The following is a 23,242-nucleotide window of genomic DNA, read 5'->3' on the forward strand; positions in this document are numbered from 1 at the left end:
AGTATCTTCTGTCTCCTCTGTGTCATCGAACCTTTCTAGAGTGCGTTCTTTGTGCTGTCTTACTTTGAAAAAGGTTGACTCGAGCACAGCGAAGCCTGCCGCTCTCGAGGTTCATGCCTGTTGTTTAATACATGCCTCACTCCTCCCGACTGGAGAGGACATCCTACGAGCTCGGCGGCGCGGATCCTTCAGTCGATATAGCGCTTGTGTTCTAACCACCGTGCTCACAACGTTTACGGCACAAAAACGCTCGTTGACAATGTGCGTTTCACGTCTGGGTCACTAAACAGTCGACACTGATAGTAGACATTTGGCATCCGACACTCAACGTTCCCTGCGCAGATCAAGTGAAAACTTTGTACGCATTCGCCAAAATACCCTTGAACGACATGTGCTGTCATCACAACCTCTTCGCTGTCTAGCCTTGATTGCACATTTTCAGGATCGTTGTTGAGAAAGCTTGCCGAGTTGGCATAGGATTGCATGCAGCTACCATGTAAAGATTTTCGTGGAAATGAGATACTGACATGAGAGGGCCGCTTTAGACCACAGGCCAGATTCGCTACAGGTTGGTGTTCGGAAACAAGGCGTGGTGAATCAGATGCCCGCTCTTCAGCTCGTCGTCCCCGGTTTATGACTACTAACGAGTGGTTCAAGTTGTGTAGCTTACCCGCCTCAGCATATAAGTGCTTGCGACGTAAATGCGTACGAGGCTGACGTGAAGCCTTGCAGGCGCACACGGAGTAGGGAGTGTGGTCCGGGCAGAAACTCTTGAATGAAGATGTTCCTGCATTTCGAGGCTGCCGGGGCCTTGACGTGATGGACTGCTTGGTCTGATTGGCTTGATCGGTTTGGTCTGGAATGGTACCTTTGCTGCTGATGAACGAGCGGATCACAGACGGAGATTTCAAAAGGACATCGGGTGAAGACAGCCGAATGACGCCTAACGTTGGGAGGAGCGCTGATAGATGCCGCAGGGCGATGACAATGGTCCTCCCCGCCAATGGACTTCTAAATCGCGAATAATGGGCGCTGAAAAAGCGCCGCGAATCGGGGCACTAGCTTTAGCTTGGTGCTAAGTCTGATCTACGATGCCACCATGATCCCTGGTCACGCTTTGACCAGACGGTGGCTGTCCTCCACCACACATGTCATAGCGCTTCTCGTCATGTTGTGACCGGCGTCGCAGCTGTCGTATAACACCAGCCACGTCCATTCTATGCAAGATGCGGAGGAACTGGCCATTCAGGGGAGTACGTACCTATGGACGCCGCAGCCTGCACGAATTGTCGGGGACATCAATATTTGGGCAGGTGGCCATCAGCAAGGGACTACCAGTGGATCAGTATACACCTTTGGTCGAGCAGTCCAATTTCAGCCCGATGACGGATAGTTGTTATCCGCTGACCGAGCTTCTGACCAGCATGTCAAGTCCTGACAGCTGCGGGACTCACCGTTAATTGTCATTGCATCAAAACCGAGATGCTGACGGAAAACACTTCCTTTCTTGTTGAGGGAGATACAGGAAGATGGGTTGGTACTAACATTCACTACTGCAGCGTCACCTCACGTGGCATTGCATAGAGTTGTCGGGTCTGCTGCGTCCCTCTCCAGAACGGCCGGGATCACCTTCTTGCTAAATATCTTGTGTTCTTAGCACTAGCATTCGATCCAGTGATGTGCTACCAGGAAACCAATGTGGCACTAATTTGTAACGCCTGCCGGAAACTTTATTGGACGAGCGCAAGAAGGGCCACAACCTGTGGACGCCCCGCAGACACGAAACCTATCAAGGAGCTTGTGATCTAGCGCCGAAGGCTTACCCGTAGATTCCCCCATCTTGCGTGCGTCTCTCCGAACCTGGAGCTATCAGGTCTTTACTCCTGCATGTCTTTCCTTCGAATCTGGGCAAGGTGTTTACCATTGACGCCAGGATGAAATTACCTCCTATCGATGTAAGTAAACGTCGTCTCAAAGTGCTTATATTTGGCTTACCATCAGCAAGGTGATTCTCACATGGCCTAAGCCAAATTATGCCAATCCTGTGACCCGGGGCGATGCGCTCCTCATTGTCAACTCCATTTTCATCGCGCTGGTAGTGATAGTCGTTGGGTTGCGCATGTACACGCGTTTGGTTATCAAGAGATGGTTTGGGCTCGATGATGTGTTTATCCTACTTGCCTTGGTATTTCAGTGCTGTGCTCTCTACGCCGCTGTCCTGACATTTAATAGTTATTCACTGTCGGATTGACTGCTGTTGTGCTGTTGGCAAACCAACGATTTGGTTGGGACAGACATCTCTGGGATATACCTCTCAACAAGCTCACGCCAACCTTGAAAATCGCAATGGCAGCCAAGGTAGTGTTTACATGCGCAGCAACCTTCACGAGATTGTCCCTCCATTGCTTTTACTACCGCTTGGTCGCCGACACAGGGAAGAGATGGTTCAAATGGTGCATCCATCTCAACGTTATCTATACCATCGGTATCTTCATATCGTTCATGTGCGTCTACGTCTGAGTAATTCCTTTCGAACTCAAGAACGATGCGCTGACTCGTGATAGTTTCATTGCGATCTTCTTGTGCACTCCTGTCTCGGATTACTGGTTGGTCGGCTCACCAGCTGACAGCTGTATGGACGAAGGCATTGTGACTCTCGTTTGCGGGATCATCAACTGTGTTGCCGACCTTGCGACCACGGTGACACCGATTCCACTCATCCTGGGTGTAAGTACTGGTGTCATCCTCTCATGTACGGCGCTAACACATCAAAGCTGCACATGCCGCGCCGCCAACGCTACGCTGTTGCCTGTCTCTTCGCTATGGGTATTGTCGTGACGGTGGCAGGTATCGTTCGCACATGGTTCATCTATAAGTCCCTGGTCACAACTTATGACAACACTTGGTATGTTCAAGATGCATCCCAGTCCTTCAGTCGCCTTTGGCTCATCGTAATGCAGGTACGCCTACCCTCTATGGATCGCGGCTGCGGTGGAAATCGACCTCGGTGTCATCTGCGCTTCGGCTCCAGTGCTGAGACCACTCATATCGAAGTTACCGTTCAGTTTGTCCGAAACCTTTTCCGGAGGTATCTCATTGAAGAAGATGACTGCGGGATCTGGCTACAACTCGAAGGCATCCAAGATGTCGACCACAGCTGCCGAAGGCACACGAACCCAGTTGAGCACGACAAACCTGTCATCAAAGCGGAAATCGGATGCAATCCTAGCTGCACCCGACCTCGTCCACGATCAAGGACGAAGCTACGAACTGAACAACTGGGACGAAGAACTCGCGACTACGAGCCCCGATGCCCTCAAAAACCCACGAAGAAGCCATAGTCAGGACGCCATACTCGGAGCGGAAAGCGAAGAGAGAAAAGGTGGAGGTTTCCAGAAAATGTGGCAGAAGATACGGACGCGGGGATCAGAGTCGTCAGGCTCAAACGAAGACATGACAATCACGATGACGTCGGAGATCGAACTCTCGAACGAGCCTGCAAGCGCATACAACTCGAAACGCAATTCTCGACGCCAGGAAGCTTTCAAGCAGCACCGAGCAGTCAAAGAGCACAAGTCAGTCTCGCCTCAACAACCGGATCGGAAAGACTACTTTTAAAGTCATCCGCTTCAACGTCTCCGCAGACACCTAACAGTCGTGTCCGTTCATTGTACACCACCCATGATTATTTACGATTTGCATTTCCTGGCGTAGGATCAGGATTTTTGTCAGGGCCGCACTTTCACCGCACCCGATTGCACGATACCATTTCTTTATTGTTTATTTCAGCGGATACAGATGCCGGACTCTGCTAGACGCTACACCACAATTGATGTTTTTTAGCTGGACCGAGGCTTAGAAGGCTGATAGACTACTTGTGGTTATTTGAATTGCACACTTGAGCATGGACTACTGTCGCAGTATTGCGAAGTGTGGGGTAGTGTTAGGTGTTACATGTATGACAGCCATGGCTGTTTCATTGCACCGATTAAGTCCGCCTTAATTCACGTAGCTCAAATCAAGCTTTCGGATATTCATGCGGGAGATACCGTTTACATGTGGCCGAGACGTGTGCAATAGAACCGTGAAGTCAGGGTACCCAACTATGGACACAAGATAGTAGGCCATCAGTGTACGAAAACGTAGCCTTTGCTGCACAATGACTGGCTTGTAGATACCATTGCCGATTCATCGGATTCATTGACCAAGATGAGCGAGTGAGCATGGCAGGTGCGTGCGGTCTAGCAAAATGCAACCGTAGTTCAGAAATATAGAAACGCAGACACAATCTAGCGCAAATACCGTGAACGATGAATACGTTCGTTTGATGTGTCGCCCGTAGCTCGATGGGACGGTCCATGAAGCCGTCGTTTGATTCAAGTCTCGTTGTGTTAAGCTAAAGACAACTCCCTAGGCATTATTGGTGCACGGCAATGTGTGCGGACCACCATTCCCTCCACGGTACTCCACCATACCAAACAAATCGGGGCCCATAAAAGATGTGGAGGTGAGCCGGGTCCCTATATACGGGTAAGTAAAGAGTGGAAAGGAACAGCGAGACCTCTGTGTACCATGGTACTGTCCGAGACTAGACTATAGCAGCCACTCATAGATGCCACGCTTGTCAGTCTCAACGTTATCAGAATTATGGACTCGAAACTACCTAGACATGTCTGGTTCGTTCCCTAGTTGATACATAAATGCCTCTACTAACGCTTCCACGTGGGAAGACCGGTACCCATGCGTGGCGTACCAGATATGAACCAGTCCGCACAATGAGCGAGCCACTGCATCTGATGAGAATAATAGATACATACAATTAGGCAAGAACCAGTCCTAAAGGATGTGGAAGAAAGATGGAAGCTGGTGCAAATGCGGCAAAGAAACGAAGCAAAGCTAAGCCAGCGCCTGCTCACGCAATTGGATCAAGTCAACAGATGGACGTATAGACACAGTTCAGTCAGTCAGAAGAAACGGCGTATTTGGTGTAAGGAGCAGGTACTACTAGATTGTATGACTGAGTGGGGTTAGTTGCATTTTCGTCTTTTGCCCGAATCCGCAGCATGAATTGATCGTTTCCGTCATGTTTCCTCACCCAGATGATTATCGATTAGCAGACATAAGGTGATCGTTTGTTAGCAAACGTGATCACAACTTAGAGCTTCCGAATCGAGAAATGGCCAGTCCTGTGACCACTGCCCCAAAAGTAGCGTACATCAGCCACATGGAGCTTGAGGCCTCGTCTTGCGTCTTTGCCAGCAGCCATCCGGGAGCACTCTCGTCGATCGTTTGCACTGGCGCATAGTTCAACTTCGGCGCCTTAGCCCATGCTGTGGCAAGTTTCGTCACCTGCGTCTCGTACATCCAGCCAGAAATGTATGTGGCGAACAATCTACCGATGAGTGAGTCGTAAGAGTTTGCTCTTGTGGCTTTTCCAGAGAGGTCTGTGAATGCCTTTGCCCGGTCGTATCGCTCTTTCTGGTATTCAACAAACATAGAGTTTAGTTCTTGTTTAGTGGGATGACGATTGCGGTCATCCTTTAGCTCGCGATGGAGGATGTTGCAAAGTACAACGGCATCTTCGATAGCGATGTTGGCGCCAACTCCCAGGTCTGCTGTCATCTAGTAAAGATCAGTCAGTTGGCGAACGGTGATGGCAGTGTCTTATCAACATCTGGCAGAGACTTGTGCTTAGACTTACCTTATGCGCTGAGTCTCCTACCAAGACGATTCGTCCCGCATGCCATTGAGAGAGCACCCCTTCTTCGATCGTCAGTAGCCCAGCTCGCTTTCTTTTCTCCCAAAGTTCCTTGAACTTGAGCTTCTCGTTCAATGCCACCTCGGAGAATCGCTTTGCGACGTTCTCCATATCTTCTTCTGTAGCTCTGAATCTCTTTGGTGGTTGGTTGTACTTATCCTTGAAGATGATTGCCCATGCTTGTTCACCTTGCTGTTGGAAGAGGAGTTTGGTCACACCCTGTCCAAAGACAACATTTGTTTCGGCGGCCTCCATACCGTAGTCTTCGGGTTTTCCTTCCAGATCACTGACCCCAAACAGAGCATCGTACTCGCTGAAAAGTGCCGACTTATCCGATTCCGGGATTACACCTGGTTCGAAATTGCTCGCATAATCCCACATTTGAGGTCTGACGACGCTGTGGACTCCATCTGCACCAATTACCATGTCGCCCTCCTCGATAGTGCCGTCCGTGAGAATGACGCGAGCACCAGTTTCTGTGTGTTCGATTGTTTCCACCTGTTTGTTCAATTTCACCACTGACTGGTCTGGTAGGTTGTCGTAAAGATGAGCTACGCAAGTCTGTCGCTCGAACAAGATCGGCGGCACTTTGAAGCTGTCAATCAGTCAGCGACAGCCTCCATGCGCGATGTGCTCTTGACGGCGTCATCTCACAACAATTGACATACATCTGTTGAAATCTGACCATAGTATTACGACTCGACTGGACTGATCCATCTGGCCAGCGCCTATGCTCCGTCGTTACAGGCGTGGTAGTTGCCAGGATTTTAGACAAGAAGCCGAACTGATCAAAAACGCGTTCGATGCTTGGCCAGATAATCAATGCTGCACCTTTGACAGACTTCACCCTATCGTATTTCTCCAGGATGACATGGTCAATCTTGGCCAGTTGAAGAGCGTGCGACAAGGACAGTCCTACAATGCCAGCACCGACAATGATCACCCGGAATGGCTTTGGTGATGATGTATCAGTTTGCATCATGTTACTGTTCGGAGGTCTTCTTGTGTGGAGACTGCTTGATTGTTGACCGGCAGAGTGGGCTAACAGACTCTAGGCCACGAGGAAGGTACGAGGGAAGGCGTACAGTGTGACAACACAACAACGCGACATAAGCGCGGGTTATAACCTGAAGTGCTTTCTGTGGGCCCCTGGGGCACGATTGCTGATATCACATGATACTTATCAATGCGAACCGGGATTACTTCCTGACGTAAGGTCTGACTTCGTGGCGTACTAGTGCTTATGACCAGTAACTCACATAAGTCGACAGTACGGCGGACGATACCGAATACTACGCAGGCTGCTCTATGTCCACGTGGTGGCTTTCAAGCTGTGCCTGTCTTCGCTACGGCGCAGAGGCCGACTTGGGAGTATTTTGCGATTGGTGCAGGGATCAGATCAGAAGGAGCGCAACCAAGCTGAGCCTGAACGAGTGCTTTTCGAGAACACACGGTACTTCACTGTCAGGTATCTTATCAAGGTTGCGGCCGGGAAGATGCCAAGTAGAACATACTGTCACGATCAGTATAGTAGAGGGTTAGCTCTGCGTGGGAAGCTTATCTGCGAAGTCACCATAAACATTCTTGTGATATCTTGTTGTGAGAAGTCTGCCCAGCAGGGCGTTCACTATACAATAAAATAAGTACGCAGACGTTCGAACAGAGCTGGCAACAACCAAATATTTGAGGGCGAGCAGACCAAACCGAACTCTGTGATAGCCCTCTTGCCAGTCTGTTCGCCCTCAGTTATTTGTTTGTAGCCAGCTCTTCGCTGGACACAGGACTGCATGATCACAAGCCTGCGAGTCGAGGTCTGTCCCCACCGGTGCCGCACGGCGACACTGTCCAGCGAGATCTTCGCTAGGCGAGAGAGCATCGGAGTCGCAAGCGGCCCCGTTGCAGACGGTGCCCGACTGCCGGGCAGGCAACCAAGCTCGCCGTGAACGCTCGGCTAAGGGTGGAGCGCGGGACCAGAGGCGCATCCAAGCCAGGGCGCTAGGCCGAGTCGGGCCATGTTGCGTTCCACCTGCCAAAGGGTGCAACCTCACCTGGAGCAGAAGGAGGCGCTTTCGACACCGCGCACGCTCTGACGCCCGCGCATTCCTTGCGACCCCGCCTGCTGCATTGCTATCGATGCTCATCCCACTCTCAGCTTGCCTGGTGGACTTGCGCTCGCGGTAGCCCCACCGGCAGATACACCAGTGCCGGCGGCGCGTCCTCGCGACTCATCCTAGCTGGCCTGCTCAACATTCCTCCGCCCTCTACATGGCGCCTGTTCCTGAGACCCCCACTACGCGCATTCGAAGCTCCGACCGGCCACGCAGACGCCATATCTCCGACTCGGTGCCTGTCAGCAAGAAGCGCAAGTACGTGCCCGGCGGACCTGGAGGCGGAGGCCGCTACGTAGATGACGAGGGCATCGAGACGCCTGTTGGAGGAACAGGACCCGGTGGCTACGCGTACGTAGGTCCCCGTGGCCGCATCGGACGCCTCAACGCCGAGCGCCAGGGCATCGCCCTCCCCGATCTCGCGCCCTCGCCCCCATATTCACGACCGCGACGCGAAAGGCCGCCTGCTGGACCTCGCTCCAGCTCGGCTGCTGCAGTCGCCGCCGCCGTGGCGCAGAACGATGGATACAAGCCGCGGGAGGAGCGGAGCTGGGACGAGTTCCACCCGGACCTCGACATCGATGTCGAGTTTCCCGTCTACACCGCAGACCAGATCGACGGCCTCAGCCCTTCAGACTCGGCACCAGGCACACCTGGCCAGCCGCCGTCGACTGGCCAGTATGCTGTGGACAACGGAATTTCCGCCATGCTCGACAGTTTGCGCGCACAGCAGACGCAAGACGAAGAGACGGATGGTGGCTACGGTGGCTCGACCAGCCTATTAGCCACTCCCAAAAGGCGCCCGGGGCGACCTCCCCGCAATAGAGACTCCATGCTTGCTGGGCTTGGTTCTCCTCCTCGTCCGCGCATCAACCCGCTTCCGACTATGAATCCGAAGGAGAAGCTAAATCTGCCCAAGCCGAACGTGCGACAGGTCGATACTTTCAAGGCTCACGAAGAGAGTGAAGGAGTCAAAGTCAACTATGTTGACAGGACTATGGCGAACATTGGCTATCAAGAAAGCGAGGTTTTTGCCAGGGCTGAAAACAACCTGATACGCCTTCCAGAGGGTTCGATCGAAGAGGACCTGGACCTCACGCTACAAAATGAAGCAGAAGGATCCACAACGGCTGTCGCACTTGGACGTGTCGAGTACGATATGGACGAACAAGACGACGTGTGGCTTGAAGCACTGAATGTCCAGCGGAAAGCTGAAGATGTTGAGCCCATTAAGCCGGCGATATTCGAAGTCACTATAACTCAGATCGAGAAGGAGTGGCATGCATTGGAGAAACGTGAGTGGCTTCGATCGTTCCAGCCTCTGGCTATACACTGACAGCATGTAGGCATTCCCAAGCCAAACCCCAAACCACCCCAAACACACCGGCCGCGGTCTAGTAGTGCGGCTGCTGTGAACGGCGAGCCTGCAGGACAAGGAGAGGAGCAAGACACGAAGTGCGCAATCTGTGATGATGGCGACTGCGAGAACACCAACGCCATAGTGTTCTGCGATGGTTGTGACTTGGCGGTCCATCAAGAATGTTACGGTGTGCCGTTCATCCCAGAAGGACAATGGCTTTGCAGACGTTGTCAACTGGTAGGCCGAGGCACCCCTGCGAGTGAGCTTCCAGTAAGTGCTTACCTCTTGACCCCGAAAGCCTCTGCTGATCGTGCCCAGGGTTGCATATTCTGTCCAAATGGTGACGGCGCCTTCAAACAAACAACAGCTATGAAATGGGCACACCTTCTCTGTGCTATGTGGATCCCCGAGGTATCACTTGGCAATGTGACTTTCCAGGAGCCAGTACAAGATGTTGAAAAGGTCCCCAAGACGCGTTGGAAGCTGGTAAGTTGACAACTGAACGCAGTGCTTTATTACAGCTGACACAACCTGTAGTCCTGCTATATCTGCAAGCAAAGGATGGGAGCGTGCATTCAGTGCGGCCACAAGTCGTGCTTCGAAGCCTTCCACGTCACTTGCGCACGCAAGGCACGGTTGTGTTTGCGAATGAAATCCTCTCAATCCTCCAATCCTCTTGACTCTACAGTACTCAAGGCGTACTGCGATCGGCATACACCCAACGATTGGAGACGCGAGAACGACGTCGAGGGCGCAATTGCAGATGCAAAAGCATTCTACCGACACACCATGCGTCACATCCGCTGGCCAGACAGTCAAGCCTATGCTCTATCTATCGGCTCAACCCACGCAGCTCACACTATCGATGACGAGGATGACGGCATCCCTGGCAGCAACAAGCGCAAGCGCGGACAACCGGCTAAGTCCTGGAGGCTACCGTCTGGAGCACCAGTTGTGCCTCAAGCTGTCTACCACAATGTTGAGAACGCCCTGATCAAGTTCAATGTTCGCAGACGCAAAGAATTCGTGCAAGAAGCTTGCAAGTACTGGACTTTGAAGCGCGAGGCACGCCGTGGCGCGGCCTTGCTCAAGCGTCTCCAACTACAGATGGAAGCATTCTCGTCTATGGAGATCACCCGTCGCAATTTTGCGGGGATGGGTGCTGCTGGTCGTCCTCGTCTGCAGCGTCGTATCGAGTTTGCTGAGCGTCTAGAGGATGACATGGAACAGATCCGAGTTCTCTGTGAGAATGTCAAGGAACGCGAGGCTCAGAAGCTTAAAGATGTCATGATCCTCAAGGATATCCTAGACTGCGTCTATTTCCCTATCCCACATCTCCTTAGCCCCATCCTGGATCGGGCGACAAAGTAAGTACTTGGCTCCCACCATTTCCTGGTCCGCTGACTAATTCCCTCTGTAGCCACGACAATAAAGGCACTTTTGCTGAAGGCTTCAGTGAGCTCAAAACCAAGCTTGACGAGAAGGTCTATACATCTGTACAAGCCTTCATCGATGATTTGCTTGCGGTACTGAGCGCCCATGCTACCTCTGCACCAGTCACCAATGTAGGAGATGCTGAAATTGAGTCGAACAGACTTACTCATGGCGCTTTAACATCCGAACAGAGAGAGACGAAGAAGCTGGTCAAGCGCATAATCAAAAGTGTGCAACCCCACATTGAGGATGCTCTGCGCAAAGAGGCCGATATGACCAGGTCCCCATTCATGAAGCTTGTCGATCTCGAGACCCTTCTCGACAAAAAGCTGCACGGATCATCAATTGAAGATGCCCCTCACGATATGGTGGATGCAGAACAAACATATCACGACGATATCACTAAGCCGTTGGTCAATGGCGCAGGACCTGAAGATACCTTGCAAAAGAAAGACGACATTCAGCTCGCACCGACACCCGATGACAACACTGCTGACAATCACCACTCATTGCACGATGAGGCAGCAGACGAGGCCGCCATTGCGGCTCAGCTAGGGCAGGACACCTTACATGCTTCTAGAGGGGAGCCTCGAGACGACGCAATGGATCTTGATGCTAGGGAGACTGATGGGCGTACAGAACCTCTCACGCCACCAAGATCTGAGAAGAACCTGCTCAATCCACTCCACAATGGAGGCGTTCCGTGGTACCTTGAGCCTTTCGACGTTCATGGAACGACGGTGTACGAGCCAATTTGGGCTGGTCGTGAAGTACTCAAAGCCATGAGCGAAGACCTTAGCGAGCTTGACGACGATGAGCTTGATGGACTCGCAGATTCAGACCCAGTCCAGCCGGACGAGGAAGCGGCTGACGCGCAGGCCATTGAGTTGCGCAAAGCGGCTGCGCGCAAGAGACAAAAAAGGTCGCGAGCCTTTAGATGATATGATTCCTTTTTTCTTCCACATTGTTTCACTCTGGCACGTACATTCGAACATGCCTGTATTACCCTTGTCTTTGTATCATATTCCCCGGCTTGGTAGACGAGGCGCAATGCGGTGTTTGGCTCTACTTGTGGCGAGACGCCACGCAAGTACCCTTGTGATATCTTGGAGTTGATCTTTCGTGTGGCATTTCAGCAGGGAGTAATGGTACGATGGTTGCTGCAGACCAAGACTGGCAGTTCTAGTAATTCAGCTACGATCATACAACAATGTTCCGGTCCTATTCTTCTGCTCGCGTCCCCGACCCCAAATCATACAGGCGGAACATGACAGCATCTCAATGGGTGAGGTAGTGACGCCATGAAGCTACTTGAAATTTGCCGCGACAGGTCGCGCGAACAGGGCGTTGGAAGCGGGCCCCTGACCGCAGTTGCCTCACTCTCACTCTGGACGCCAAGAGCCGCGCCTGCCTTTGTTCGATCTCACCGCGACGCACGTCTCGCCCATAAAGATGCGCCCGGCTGTCCATTCCACATCCACCAGAGACATCCGTCTGTTGTCTATCATTTATCGTTGTCCCCACTCACTTGCAAGGTTGCAACGTCTCTTGCGGCAGGCGCACTAGCGTGAACGCTTACTAAATAAAGGCGCGGCTCCGTCGATCAGCCCTGCCATAGCTGCCAAAAAATCCAGACCTTCTTGTCGACAAACAACACCTCACCTCCGTCATCGCCATCACTTCTGCAACCCACACCGCAGCACAAGATGGAATACGAGAACGACCAACGCGGCTACGACGGTTTGTCTTCCCCCCTTGTGCCACTGCACCATTCGCTAACACGCACGCGTAGACCAGCCTCGCGGCTATGAGCGCGACCGCAGCAGGTCACCACGCCGTGAGGGCCGTGACAGCCGTGACAACGACAATGCGCGTGCCCGCAGTGCCTCTCCTAACGGCCGTGATAGCCGGTATGTATTGTGCAGCTACATGTCGATGGCCAACAAGCTGACACCTGCTTAGTGGCCCACCGCCGCAGGCCCGCGACCGCGAGCAGGACGAGAGCCGCAACGAGGGCTCCAACCTCTTCGTCACCGGCATTCACCCCAGCCTAACTGAGGATGAGGTGACGCGTCTTTTCGAGAAGTACGGTGAGGTCGAGCAGTGCAACATCATGCGCGACCCTCACACCAAGGAGTCTCGTGGCTTCGGCTTCGTCAACATGGTCACCCCCGAGCAGGCAGATGCCGCCAAGGAGGGTCTACAGGGCGAGGTTCACCAGGGCAGGACTCTGAGCATCGAGAAGGCTCGTCGTGCGCGTCCTCGTACGCCAACGCCGGGCAAGTACTACGGTCCTCCCAAGCGTGGTAAGCATGCCTGTCTCCACATGTTACCTAAACACTGACACCAGCCCAGAATTCGGTGGCAGCAGCAGCGGTGGCGGCGGCAGGGGCCGCGGAGGCCCTCGCTATGGCGACCGCTACTCTGACGACCGTCGGGGTGGAGGTGGCTACGGACGTCGGGATGACTATGGCTCTCGCCGCTACGACGACCGCGGCTATGGTGGAAGCAGCCGACGAGATGACTACGGCTCTCGCGGCGTAGACCGCTACGCTTCTGACCGTGGCTACAGCGGCCGTGACGACCGTCGTGGTGGTGGCGGCGGTGGCGGTGGCTACTACGACCGACCTCCTCCCCCAGCCAGTGGCTCTGGTGGTTACGATGCTGCTCCTCCTCGCGAGTCGTATGGCGGAGGCCGCTCATACGACGGTGATTATGATCGCTCTCACAATTAGTTCATCCGCTGATAAAGGCAGAACCCCAGCGCTACTAAGCTAGGATTCGCAGGGCTACCTTTGATCAAGGCAAGCTACTCTTTCAGCACTTCGCGCATGTAATCCCATGGTTGCGCCAATGGGTTCGCTTCATAATACGGCTTTACATCACAGGGAATGGTCGGCAAAAGTACTTCGATATCATTCGCAGCAGCGCACGGTAGCACACTTCGATAGTTTGCCATCTTGCCGCTCGACAATTCCCCCACATCTTCGGCTCGGTAGTTTTCCTTGGAGATTCGGTTATCAGCACTCGGTAAAGGCCTCTGGGGTATCATTCACAACCCTTGGGAGCATCAGTCGTCTTGGTCATCTACGTCGACACCAAATTGTACTTCTATAACTTCCCTTTCGATGCAACCTGGACGTCAAATAATTCATCCGCACCACCTGCCGCGCCACCAACACTGTCTGCATGTTGTCAATATCACCTATCATAATCGCGCCCATGTCAACAGCTCGCGACAGAGTCAGTCGAAGCGGCTAGCAGTCATCGCCAACCGAACACTGCAGCAAACACCGCCAGGTGATTGCGCATACCTTGTCTCGCCTAAGACGCGTCGGTTAGAGACAGATCCACCTTGTACTACACCGTGTAAAACAGTCTGCATTGCGCTGCAAGCAAGCGGAGTCCAGGCTCAGATATTCAACCCCGTTTCGTATCAGTGTCCGTGACAACAGCATGCAAACAGGTGTTGATGTTTGCGTCATCGCAAACCGTCATTGCGATGTCTTGTGGGTCGCGAGCTCTGGTCAACTGGTGGCATATGAAGGTGCGTGTGCCAGCTCCTATTTGCGTACTTTCCCTTTTAGTCTCGCAACGTCCCTTCCTAGCTTTCGTGTTGTAACTGAAGTTCACGCCTTTGAGATCAAGAGCTTCGAGAAAGCACAGAATTGCGCTCTGTCATAGTTCACGGACGCATGGCTGGCCTGGCTACACCGCAGCATCTGCACTACATTACAACCACAGGGGACATTTGATCAGGTACGCGATACGTTCTCTGCAGCCTCTGTCACCAATGTAGGCCAAGCCATTGTTTGTTGAGCAAAGTCACTGTCATTTGCGTGGCGCACATTACCTCTACGACTGCTCGCTCTTCGGTTGTTCAATTGACATCCCTTATGCATGCGCGAAAGGGTCGTTGTGGTACCTGCATGGCTTTGTTGTATGTTTGGCAGGCTTGGCGCTGATGGAGGCTTACGCAGCTGGTGGAGAAATCGTATACGTAGATCCCGTAGCCTAATTAAACGATCCACCCTTGAAGCTGATCTAATTATGGTCCGCCTGTCCAAGCTTTGATCCTGTAAATACCATGATCTCTCGACAGCACAGAAACATCAGGAATGCTGCGGGAGAAACAGCGCAACCATAGCTGATGCCTGGGTGCAGTTCGTCTTGGATTGGCGTTGCACCAATTCGAGCACTAACCCCTGAATTTGGGTTCTGGGCAATGGCTAGGTTGATCGCATTAGGCAAGACTGAAGTGAGCTGACGTTCCTTTGGCTTGCATATGATGAGCGCAAATACGGGTCGCCATTGGGGCCTGAAGCAAGTCTCTGTCCTTTGTGCAGCCGCGTGTGCTCCCTTTCGACACCTGCATCGCTGGTTGTTGTGTTCGTAGCCTCATGTTAGGGAGGCCTCCATTGTTCACTTGCTGCGACTTGATGCGACAGCACGCCGCGCGGCTACTCCACTGTAAGCGCATGCGAGCCGACGCGCATGTACTCTGCTGACGACGTGGTACAGAAAGGAATCGCGGTGGTTCTCTACTTTGTGAGGGCTGCCATTCGCTCCTTCGCTGCGCATACCCCACGCTTTCCTCCCTTGGACGCAATACAATGACGAAGAAGAAAGTCGTTCCATTCCTCGCCTTCGCCGCGACTGTGTCCATCCTCCTCTTTTTCTTCTCCGGTGAAGCAGTGCAGAGGACATGGGAGGGGCTACCTCAGCACATTGGGCTTGGAGAGCACATAGGTGACAGCCATGCGCACGATGCACCCAGCGCAGGCCAAAAGGAACCAGACTATGCGAACTGGAATCCCAGGCCAGACTTCAAGGCCGGCTCTGCGCTCCCGGCGGGCCATAACTACACGTCTACTCTCGTGATTGCGAGGACCAAAGAAGAGGATATGGAGTGGTTACAGCGCGAGCTTCCGGACCAGCAGACCGCGATCTATGTTGCTGACGATCCGTCCGCGCCTCTCCACCCACCCAAGAATAAAGGGCATGAGGTCATGGTGTACCTCACCTATATCATCGACCACTACAACGAGCTTGCCGACGTAACGATGTTCATGCATGCGCATCAACTTGTAGGCATATTTCTCTCATACTAAACAAGCTATGACTTACATTTACTTGTTGTAGGCCTGGCACAACGACGAAATTCTTGGCAACGACGCCGCGAAAATGATTTCCCGTCTCTCGCGCCCACATGTCTGGCGAGAAGGCTTCGTCAACATGCGGTGCAGTTGGTACCCAGGCTGTCCGGATTGGATGCATCCGGGCGAAACGGAACAAAACGATTTCAAGCAAGAAGAGGTTCTACTTGCGAAATCTTGGTCGGAACTATTCCCACTAGACGCAATCCCAAGCATGCTAGCCCAGCCCTGCTGCGCGCAGTTTGCGCTGAGCAGGGAGCGTATACAAGCTAAAAGCCACGCGCAGTATGTGTGGTATCGCGAGTGGTTGTTCCAGACAAAAATCCCAGATCACCTGTCCGGTCGGATCTGGGAATATGTGTGGCAGTTTGTGTTTACAGGCGAGGCTGTCTTTTGCCCGAAAGAACATGTTTGTTTCTGCGATCAGTATGGGTCATGTTTTGGTGGAGATGAGGAGTTCAAGGGCTTCATGAGCTTGAAGAATGAGCTGTCGGATCGCGAGAGGGACATGAGGGATTGGGAAGACAAGGGGAAAAAGATCAAGGAAGCAAAAGAGGAGGGTGATGAGGCAAAGCTGAAGGAACTGGAGGAACCAGAACCTGGAAAAGACCGCGAGTTGCAGAGGGAGATTGATCGCTTGAGACCGATAGTGGATCGGTTGAGGCATGAGGCAGAGGCGAGGGGAAATGACCCCAAAAACAGAGCAAAAGAGTCCGGGAGAGAGTGGCAAGAAGGAGACGGCTTTTAGATGAAATGTTCTATGGTTCGGCGTTCTGGTATAGGAGGACTCTACTTTTGGCGTCATATGGAGGATACCCTTTCACGGTCACAAGATCTCTATCAATTTGAGAGATCTTGCACGACCAGATTCACGGAGATGATCTATCCGATTGCATCAATGAACATAGTGTGTCTATTTCCTGTGCAACGTAATGCTCCACCGTGATCTGTTCTCTGAAGCTTTTGTCATGTCAAGCATGTACGTTCGCCGGATTTGGCGATGTAGAATGCCAGAGTATTTGCACAACCACATCTGATATTGCAGAAGCTAAAAATATCAAAACAGTCATAACTACTATGCTAAAAATCCCTCTAACCACATCTCAATTCACAAAAGATTTCAGATTGACTCTGCGCAGCTCCTGCGCGACGAACGTTTCTGTCGTTGGGTTTACATAAGCAAGCTGTGCAAACTTGACCAACAAATCTCGTGCAAACAACACAAACGCCATCCCTTCGCACCCACGAACGAGTCGCCGCTGGTCGGCCGCTGCTTCTTGCTTGTCAATCATACATGATAGCGACAAGTATGACACAGCAAGCAACCAGCACCACGAAAGGTGCGCAAACCGTTGCTGCAACGTCATCGTCAGGCTTTGATCGAAGCAAACTTCGTTACATGTATCGAATGTTACACTACCATCGGTCAAACAGCATATCTCTGCCTTTTCGCATGTCCCTTCTGCCGTCAAACCATCTCGTCGCGTGTCAAACTTTCTGTTGTTTCGCACAAACTGTAGTCATGTATCTGCACCTGACCCAACCGCGACTGTTAGGATGTCGCATTCAAAAGAGCAGTGTTTCTCGAGATTGCGGCTTGCATCGAGTCCTTTCTCTCTTCCCTGCATTGATTACTTGAGGTCTTCTGTACAAGTACTTACGTTCAGATTTCGATAGCTCCGATTCCAAACCACTTCCTTCCGGTTCGATTTGTTTGACAGACCCATCCCCCTGATCAGTTGATTAGCACCGATGGCATCAAACGCACCATACTATCAGATGCGTGCCGGCCAGCTTCCAGCGAGAACCAACAGCTCAAACGCTGCCTTGCAAGCCGATGCACCTCAAGACGGAGATCTTGACCACGTACCCATCCTGCCTGAACAATCAACGAAGACCGTTCGTCGGCCCGGGGCAGACAGTCAGTCAAACGACTTTGAGGAGTCGCATAACCTGGTGGAGCTTCTGGAAGCTGCAGCGACAGCTGCAGACCAAGGATCTGTTGCTATGTATAGCGAAAAGTCAACACCAGCGGTATTGGATACACAGAGCACGAGAAAGCGACTCTCCACTCCGACAGGCGCAGCTACCCCGAACGAAATGGATGAAGAGAGCTCAGTCGCGAAACGCCGCCGCATTGACCCATCGTCGACTGATCCTAATCTCGAATCTAACATCATCATGCATTCCCCCACTCCGAAGGCGAGTCCTTCACCATCTCGTGATAGCCTTCTTGTGAATGCTCGCGCAGTTGGCGTCCACTCGGCCGTTGCCCTCTTTCGACGCACCAGCTCCAACGCAACACGCAAGTACACACGTCCACCCATGTCCAAGCTCTTCATGTCGCTGAACATTACGCCTGAGAACTTCATCGCCCTGCAAGCCCTTGCGAAGGCATACATGCTCTCGCCGGCACACCCCGACCGACAGTCTTGTGTCGGCAACCGTGGAAAGGGCGACACCGACATGGTCAAGCTCCGGCTGTTCAACTGTGTGAGAGACTTTTTGACTGATGGTGGAGTAGGCGAGCAGTTCTTTGGAGAGCATGTCGAAAAGCCCGGCGAGAGGGAGAGCAGTGAAGCTGCTGCAGCGCTAGGAGAGGAGAGTGGCGGTGTAGAAAAGCTGGTATGGCCGCGCGATGGGAACAAGATTGTCAGCCTTGTCACGCCTCTGATGAGAAGAATGGTCACCAACGAGCGACAGAGACTGTACGCCATCGACACCAGGAAGGGTGGGAAGAAGACGGAGAATGAGGACAGCGTAGACGGTCACATTCATCACAGCTCGCCAACGCCTGATGTTGAACAGCAGTTCCAAGCAGTACTCGATCCCACACTCCAAAGGCCTACGGCGATGCAGCGATCCCCGCCTTCTACACCTTCCACGACAGTCGTACGAACGGATGCTCCCAGCGCAACTGCTCTTTCAACTAACAGTCCTGCCCTTGCTGCATCACCAAAGTCCCCCCTTGCACCACTCTCTGCTGACGCAGCCGAACCCCACCTTACGAACATCAACATCTTCCTGACTTATGCTCCCAACGCATCCAAAAGCATCAAGCTAGACGAGAAACGCATCTCAACGACCCGCCCTGCGCACTTAACCTTCTACAACTACACCGCCTTCCTCGAACAAGTCACTTCGATGGTGAACCGAGCCGAGCTCCTCCACCCCTCCATAAAGCCTCCCAGTAGCAGTGTCGACACCGCTCCAGCAGGTACACGCGAGACTGAGAACCTGCGTGGCCTTGCCGCCGCCGCGAATGCCCTGCAGCCCGATAGAGACGACCAGCAGTCTCAGCCTGCCTTGTCTGCGTCAACATCAGCACGGTACACTGTCAAGACTGTTGGTCCGACGGGCTGGCAGGTTATCGATAGTGCGGAGGGCTGGTACCACGTCCTCACCGAGCGCGCGTTCGCGACATGGGCGGATGGCGTTTGTAACATTATCGTCGAGCTTGGTGCTGGCGGGTCGTTGATGAGCGTAGGGAAGGTGGGTAGTTCACTTGATGGGGAGGTGCAAATGGAAGACGTGTGAGTTATGGAAGTGTATGTATATCGGTTGATGGTGGCGTTATGGTGGTTCGTGTTTACATCGCACTAGTATTGCTCGGTCGCATGCGGTGGCAATCTGTAGGATAGATCAAGTTCGTCTGTGCAAAGTCACTACGCGAGTCTCTTCACTGTGCGAAGCGGATCTATGGTATGTATCCATGGCGTTGAAAAGGGTATATTGCTTTTGTTTGTCTACGTCTAGGTCTAAAAATCCCACCACCTGTTATCTTCATGTGTTCATAATCTCACTGGCAAACTTGCTCCTTGCCCTGATTCTTGGGCCATAGAAGACAAGGATCCACGGCACGACTGTCAACAGCGTGCCGATACCACCCAGCAAGCTACTCGCCGGCCCAAAGCCAAGGTTGGTGTACATCTGCGTCGTTACGAGAGGGAAAATACCGCCTGAAAAGCACTGTATTAGCATGGTCATACGAGGAGATGGGAACGTTGACGAACCAAGGATGTTTCTGCAGAACGATTGGGCCGCAAGTGCAGAGCTGGCATATCGGTGGTATGTGTCCGCAAGATAATTGAACACGCTGAGATAGATGGTGAAGATACCGATCGTCGCGATCGACACGGCGATCGTAGGCACGATCCAATGGATGTTGCTACCGCTCGTCCAGCCGAACATGAACATGCCAATCGGCATACAAGCACTCTCTACACAGGCAAAGTACAGGCGTCCCTCCGGCGTGTTGATCAGCTTGCCGTGCTTACGGGCAATCTTCTCTTGGTAGATGGCCAGCACGCTTGAGATCAACGCGCCGACGCACATTGCGGCAAAAACCGCGTTGGATTGTTGCAGGGAGAAGCCATGGTTGTTCTGGAACACGAGCGGGATCGCGGCGAGAGTAAGGTATAACACGGCCCAGGAGAAAGCGACCCAGAGCGAGAACCAGAATACGACAGGTTCGGTGAAGAGCAGGTGGAATGGTCGGTAGAGCGAGACGGCTATCATAACCTTGAGCGAGGCACGTTCCTCGTCGGACTTAACTTTCCAGCGTATTCTTTGCGAGATTGTGGAGCCGGGCTTTTCTGAGTTCGGCACGTTGAATCCGTAATAGCCAGCTGCTTCACGCTCGTCATACCACTTGTTCAGTGCTTTTGCCTTTCTGGAGAGGAGCACGGAGCCCCGTGTCTCCTTGAAGATGATGCAAATGAAAGCAACCATAACCGCGGCCATGATGGTTTGGAGGTAGAAGATCCATCTCCACGACAGATTCTGCGCAATGAATCCTGACATCAACGGGCCCCAGCCTGTACCGAAAAGCGCAGCTCCGGAGAAGAGAGCCATTGGCGTATTGCGGTCCTCCGTATGGTAGATATCAGACACAATGCCTCCAACCATCGTCGAGAACGTCGAGCCGCCGACTCCGACCATGAAGCGAACTACGAGCATGCCCGCATATGATTGCGTAAAGCCAGTACATAGCTGACAAATAACGAACAGAAGGCCTGACGCGATGAACACTGGACGGCGTCCGTTGATCTCAGAGAACGGAGCAAGCACCATGGGCGCCACGCCGAAACCTAAACGTCTCGTCAGAATTACGTCTCACGGTTTACTCCCCGTCTGCCTCGGATTACATACCAGTTGTGAAAGTGGTGATGCCCACTAAAACTGCAACAGGGCTAACTCCCCATTCGGCTGACATTTGAGCAACACCGGGAGTATAAGACCCTGCGGCATACGCCGTGAGGGCCGTAATGGCGCATGCGACCCATATTGTAAAGTTCTTCCTCTTTTCAGTCCAATCGAATGGGTTCGTATATTTCGCAAGGTTTGGTGGTTCTGGAGGTGGTCCGTGGTCCGTGCCGGTTGTCGGATGTATTGACGGAAGCAGACTCGTCGGATGTGGAAGGTCGGTCTCAAATGTGAGATACCTCCAAACAATTTCTTCACTGCTGGAATTGGCAGGAAGGTCGTTGTCAATCATCTCCTCCTCTTGCTCTTCATACTTCTCCTTTTCCATGTCTTTGCTGCTGCCGGAAGCGGGGTCAAAGCTTCTTCGGGAGTCATCCACAGGAAAGTTCTTTATTCCCGGGCTGTGAATTGGTTGTTCAACTCCCAGTTCTGAGCTGCTTGGTAAATCGATCTCCGGACTGGCTGACATAGTACCATCTGCGTACTCAAAGCCGGGCGTCTTGTAATTCCAAATCTAGTCGAGAGTTGTGAGAGTTGAGAAAAGTTAATACAATGACAGTAACTGGGGATGATGATGATATTAGATCTAGAGCTTCATAGTCTTAAACGGGCCGGAAACGATCACACGTGTATGTGGACTGGGCTACCACTAGCCGATTGAACCAGCCGAGCGAATAGACACTAAGCTTTGCCCGGGTTTACTGCTATTTCCAACAAAATCTGGGGCACTTTACGATTCCTTGGTTATTACCGGGAATAATATTGGTTGGTTGCATTGTCAATCTTGCAAGGTGGAGGAGCAGCAATCCGATATCGACTCAATGAGATCGTATTGGAGCCGTGCTGACGATAGCCGAGCTGCAGTGTCATCGCCAAAAGAGCGGTGGGCTCTCAAAGTCTGCACCACGAGATACGAAGAGTGGGATTTGCTGCACGCACCTGGAGATGACTCGGCCTTAGATTTGGAGACTCATTATCACCGTCCTGCTCGTGCATTATCTCAATTCGTAAGCGTGGACCAATTTCCACACCCTCCAAGATGAGGGTCGAGACGAGATGAATCCACGGTCAACAGGTTATGCTTTTGCTTCAGCTGACGTGTTGACAAAGTCACATTGTGAGCGACACTGAAGCCAGTCTGAAGGAAGGCACAGCGCTCAGTCAGACTGTCACATGAAAGAAAATTCAGCATTATGGTGTGGAGCAAGCAACTTGTTGTACCACTAGGTAAAGCCGGTACCAGCTCTCGAACCTGGTCATCGTTGACCGCATTGTTTATGACCGAGTACAAGTCATAGCTAAGAGATGCACAAGAAAGGATCGTCCTCCGCCGACTGCGGATACTGCCGCTTACCCTACCCCGGGGCTGCATGCAAACGGTCCTACGATAGGACGTTGACGCTGGCGCCATCAATTAGCCCCGTGGTTCTGCTTTGCTTGTATGCATTGGATGACGAAACCCAGCTGACCGAGACGCACAAGATGCTAGATAAGTCCGTAAGTGTGTTCAAGCAACCAAGACGTTGAATGGATGCTTTGAGGTTCTGCCGTTCCTTTTCGCAAACTACCGGTAATGAGCTCTCCCAGCAGTTTGGTTGGACAAGCCACCATATCGGATTGGTAATAAAGTGTGCCTTATAGGATCGTGTCTTGATCATTTCACAGACGGCAATCCTCTGTCAGAAATCACACCGACACTGCCCACAAGAGTCCCCTGGTTGCACTTTGCGGATACGACTTGAATCTCTCATCAGATTCACATGTTTACGGTACCCAGTCACGTCCAATCAGCCACTTGTCAGAACGCAGTGTCAGGCAAGAACGATCAACACTCTTCTCACGACTCTTTTCTGCATGCGTATAAAATGAGTTACTTAGGTATAGCTATGCAGCATGTCGGCTTTGATAAGATGAGTTGGATCTTGCAAAAGTGCCAAGTGGCATATCGGACGTGTTTGGGTGCAGTAAGTAGAGTTGCATAGAGAGTGTGATGTTCTCCCAAGGCAAGCTCCTGAAGTCGCATACAGCAACCTCGCGTTGGCTCCACGGGTGTATGTACGAGCATTGTGTATACGGAAAGAGGCAGACGCCTGCCCGTCTACAGCGAACAAATGACAAACAGAAGACGACGATGTGAGTTCACCCCTCCTCTTCTTGCGCTCAAAGTATAAGACACCATGTTGGCGTCAGATTGCGCAAGTAAGCTTGCCGTTCCAACGTG

At 52.4% G+C, this 23,242-nt stretch overlaps 8 protein-coding genes across 8 annotated transcripts; 6 read left to right on the plus strand and 2 right to left on the minus strand.

Annotated features, from left to right (window-relative positions):
- Positions 1-1,934: 1,934 nt before the first annotated feature.
- On the plus strand, positions 1,935-3,618 carry C7974DRAFT_316803 (uncharacterized protein; the record flags this gene model as incomplete). The annotated part of the gene is made up of 6 exons (XM_046138576.1): positions 1,935-1,955; positions 2,006-2,107; positions 2,233-2,504; positions 2,565-2,727; positions 2,775-2,905; positions 2,961-3,618. 6 exons carry the CDS (start codon positions 1,935-1,937, stop codon positions 3,616-3,618), a joined length of 1,347 nt encoding a protein of 448 aa, XP_045994915.1.
- Positions 3,619-5,089: 1,471 nt separating this feature from the next.
- Positions 5,090-6,870, minus strand: C7974DRAFT_234147 (uncharacterized protein). Its single transcript, XM_046137416.1, has 3 exons — positions 6,427-6,870; positions 5,702-6,353; positions 5,090-5,622 (listed from the first exon to the last, which is right to left on the minus strand). Exons 1-3 carry the CDS (start codon positions 6,738-6,740, stop codon positions 5,149-5,151), a joined length of 1,440 nt encoding a protein of 479 aa, XP_045994916.1. The 5' UTR covers positions 6,741-6,870; the 3' UTR covers positions 5,090-5,148.
- Positions 6,871-6,876: 6 nt separating this feature from the next.
- Positions 6,877-7,343, plus strand: C7974DRAFT_234183 (uncharacterized protein). The gene is made up of 2 exons (XM_046137417.1): positions 6,877-6,974; positions 7,030-7,343. The coding sequence occupies exon 2, from the start codon at positions 7,067-7,069 to the stop codon at positions 7,298-7,300; it is 234 nt and encodes a 77-aa protein (XP_045994917.1). The 5' UTR covers positions 6,877-6,974; positions 7,030-7,066; the 3' UTR covers positions 7,301-7,343.
- A 469-nt stretch (positions 7,344-7,812) lies between these two features.
- Positions 7,813-12,046, plus strand: C7974DRAFT_340801 (PHD-zinc-finger like domain-containing protein). Its single transcript, XM_046139265.1, has 5 exons — positions 7,813-9,161; positions 9,213-9,496; positions 9,545-9,712; positions 9,764-10,593; positions 10,647-12,046. The coding sequence occupies exons 1-5, from the start codon at positions 8,024-8,026 to the stop codon at positions 11,599-11,601; spliced, it is 3,375 nt and encodes a 1,124-aa protein (XP_045994918.1). The 5' UTR covers positions 7,813-8,023; the 3' UTR covers positions 11,602-12,046.
- A 320-nt stretch (positions 12,047-12,366) lies between these two features.
- C7974DRAFT_378489 (alternative splicing regulator) lies at positions 12,367-13,395 on the plus strand (the record flags this gene model as incomplete). The annotated part of the gene is made up of 4 exons (XM_046140411.1): positions 12,367-12,400; positions 12,453-12,570; positions 12,623-12,966; positions 13,016-13,395. 4 exons carry the CDS (start codon positions 12,367-12,369, stop codon positions 13,393-13,395), a joined length of 876 nt encoding a protein of 291 aa, XP_045994919.1.
- Positions 13,396-14,918: 1,523 nt separating this feature from the next.
- Positions 14,919-16,776, plus strand: C7974DRAFT_399735 (uncharacterized protein). The gene is made up of 3 exons (XM_046142437.1): positions 14,919-15,130; positions 15,182-15,747; positions 15,803-16,776. The coding sequence occupies exons 2-3, from the start codon at positions 15,274-15,276 to the stop codon at positions 16,562-16,564; spliced, it is 1,236 nt and encodes a 411-aa protein (XP_045994920.1). The 5' UTR covers positions 14,919-15,130; positions 15,182-15,273; the 3' UTR covers positions 16,565-16,776.
- A 606-nt stretch (positions 16,777-17,382) lies between these two features.
- Positions 17,383-19,476, plus strand: C7974DRAFT_234301 (uncharacterized protein). Its single transcript, XM_046137418.1, has one exon. The coding sequence runs from the start codon at positions 17,569-17,571 to the stop codon at positions 19,351-19,353; it is 1,785 nt and encodes a 594-aa protein (XP_045994921.1). The 5' UTR covers positions 17,383-17,568; the 3' UTR covers positions 19,354-19,476.
- C7974DRAFT_234311 (major facilitator superfamily domain-containing protein) lies at positions 19,477-21,666 on the minus strand. The gene is made up of 2 exons (XM_046137419.1): positions 20,968-21,666; positions 19,477-20,906 (listed from the first exon to the last, which is right to left on the minus strand). Exons 1-2 carry the CDS (start codon positions 21,488-21,490, stop codon positions 19,600-19,602), a joined length of 1,830 nt encoding a protein of 609 aa, XP_045994922.1. The 5' UTR covers positions 21,491-21,666; the 3' UTR covers positions 19,477-19,599.
- Between the last annotated feature and the right edge of the window lie 1,576 nt (positions 21,667-23,242).

Source organism: Boeremia exigua (assembly GCF_020726555.1).
Source record: "Boeremia exigua strain MPI-SDFR-AT-0100 chromosome Unknown C7974scaffold_9, whole genome shotgun sequence".
Lineage (NCBI taxonomy): Eukaryota > Fungi > Ascomycota > Dothideomycetes > Pleosporales > Didymellaceae > Boeremia > Boeremia exigua.

Bases quoted from the DNA above. Each gene is read 5' to 3' on its own strand.
- C7974DRAFT_340801 (XM_046139265.1), top strand. From the start codon at position 8,024: ATGGCGCCTGTTCCTGAGACCCCCACTACGCGCATTCGAAGCTCCGAC. The intron at 9,162-9,212 runs GTGAGTGGCTTC...GACAGCATGTAG, and splicing joins GTGGCATGCATTGGAGAAAC to GCATTCCCAAGCCAAACCCC. The intron at 9,497-9,544 runs GTAAGTGCTTAC...GATCGTGCCCAG, and splicing joins CCCCTGCGAGTGAGCTTCCA to GGTTGCATATTCTGTCCAAA.
- C7974DRAFT_234183 (XM_046137417.1), top strand. From the start codon at position 7,067: ATGTCCACGTGGTGGCTTTCAAGCTGTGCCTGTCTTCGCTACGGCGCA.
- C7974DRAFT_234147 (XM_046137416.1), bottom strand. From the start codon at position 6,740: ATGATGCAAACTGATACATCATCACCAAAGCCATTCCGGGTGATCATT. The intron at 6,354-6,426 runs GTATGTCAATTG...ACTGATTGACAG, and splicing joins ATGGTCAGATTTCAACAGAT to CTTCAAAGTGCCGCCGATCT. The intron at 5,623-5,701 runs GTAAGTCTAAGC...GATCTTTACTAG, and splicing joins TAGGAGACTCAGCGCATAAG to ATGACAGCAGACCTGGGAGT.
- C7974DRAFT_234311 (XM_046137419.1), bottom strand. From the start codon at position 21,490: ATGTCAGCCAGTCCGGAGATCGATTTACCAAGCAGCTCAGAACTGGGA. The intron at 20,907-20,967 runs GTATGTAATCCG...CGAGACGTTTAG, and splicing joins CATCACCACTTTCACAACTG to GTTTCGGCGTGGCGCCCATG.
- C7974DRAFT_234301 (XM_046137418.1), top strand. From the start codon at position 17,569: ATGGCATCAAACGCACCATACTATCAGATGCGTGCCGGCCAGCTTCCA.
- C7974DRAFT_399735 (XM_046142437.1), top strand. From the start codon at position 15,274: ATGACGAAGAAGAAAGTCGTTCCATTCCTCGCCTTCGCCGCGACTGTG. The intron at 15,748-15,802 runs GTAGGCATATTT...TACTTGTTGTAG, and splicing joins TCATGCATGCGCATCAACTT to GCCTGGCACAACGACGAAAT.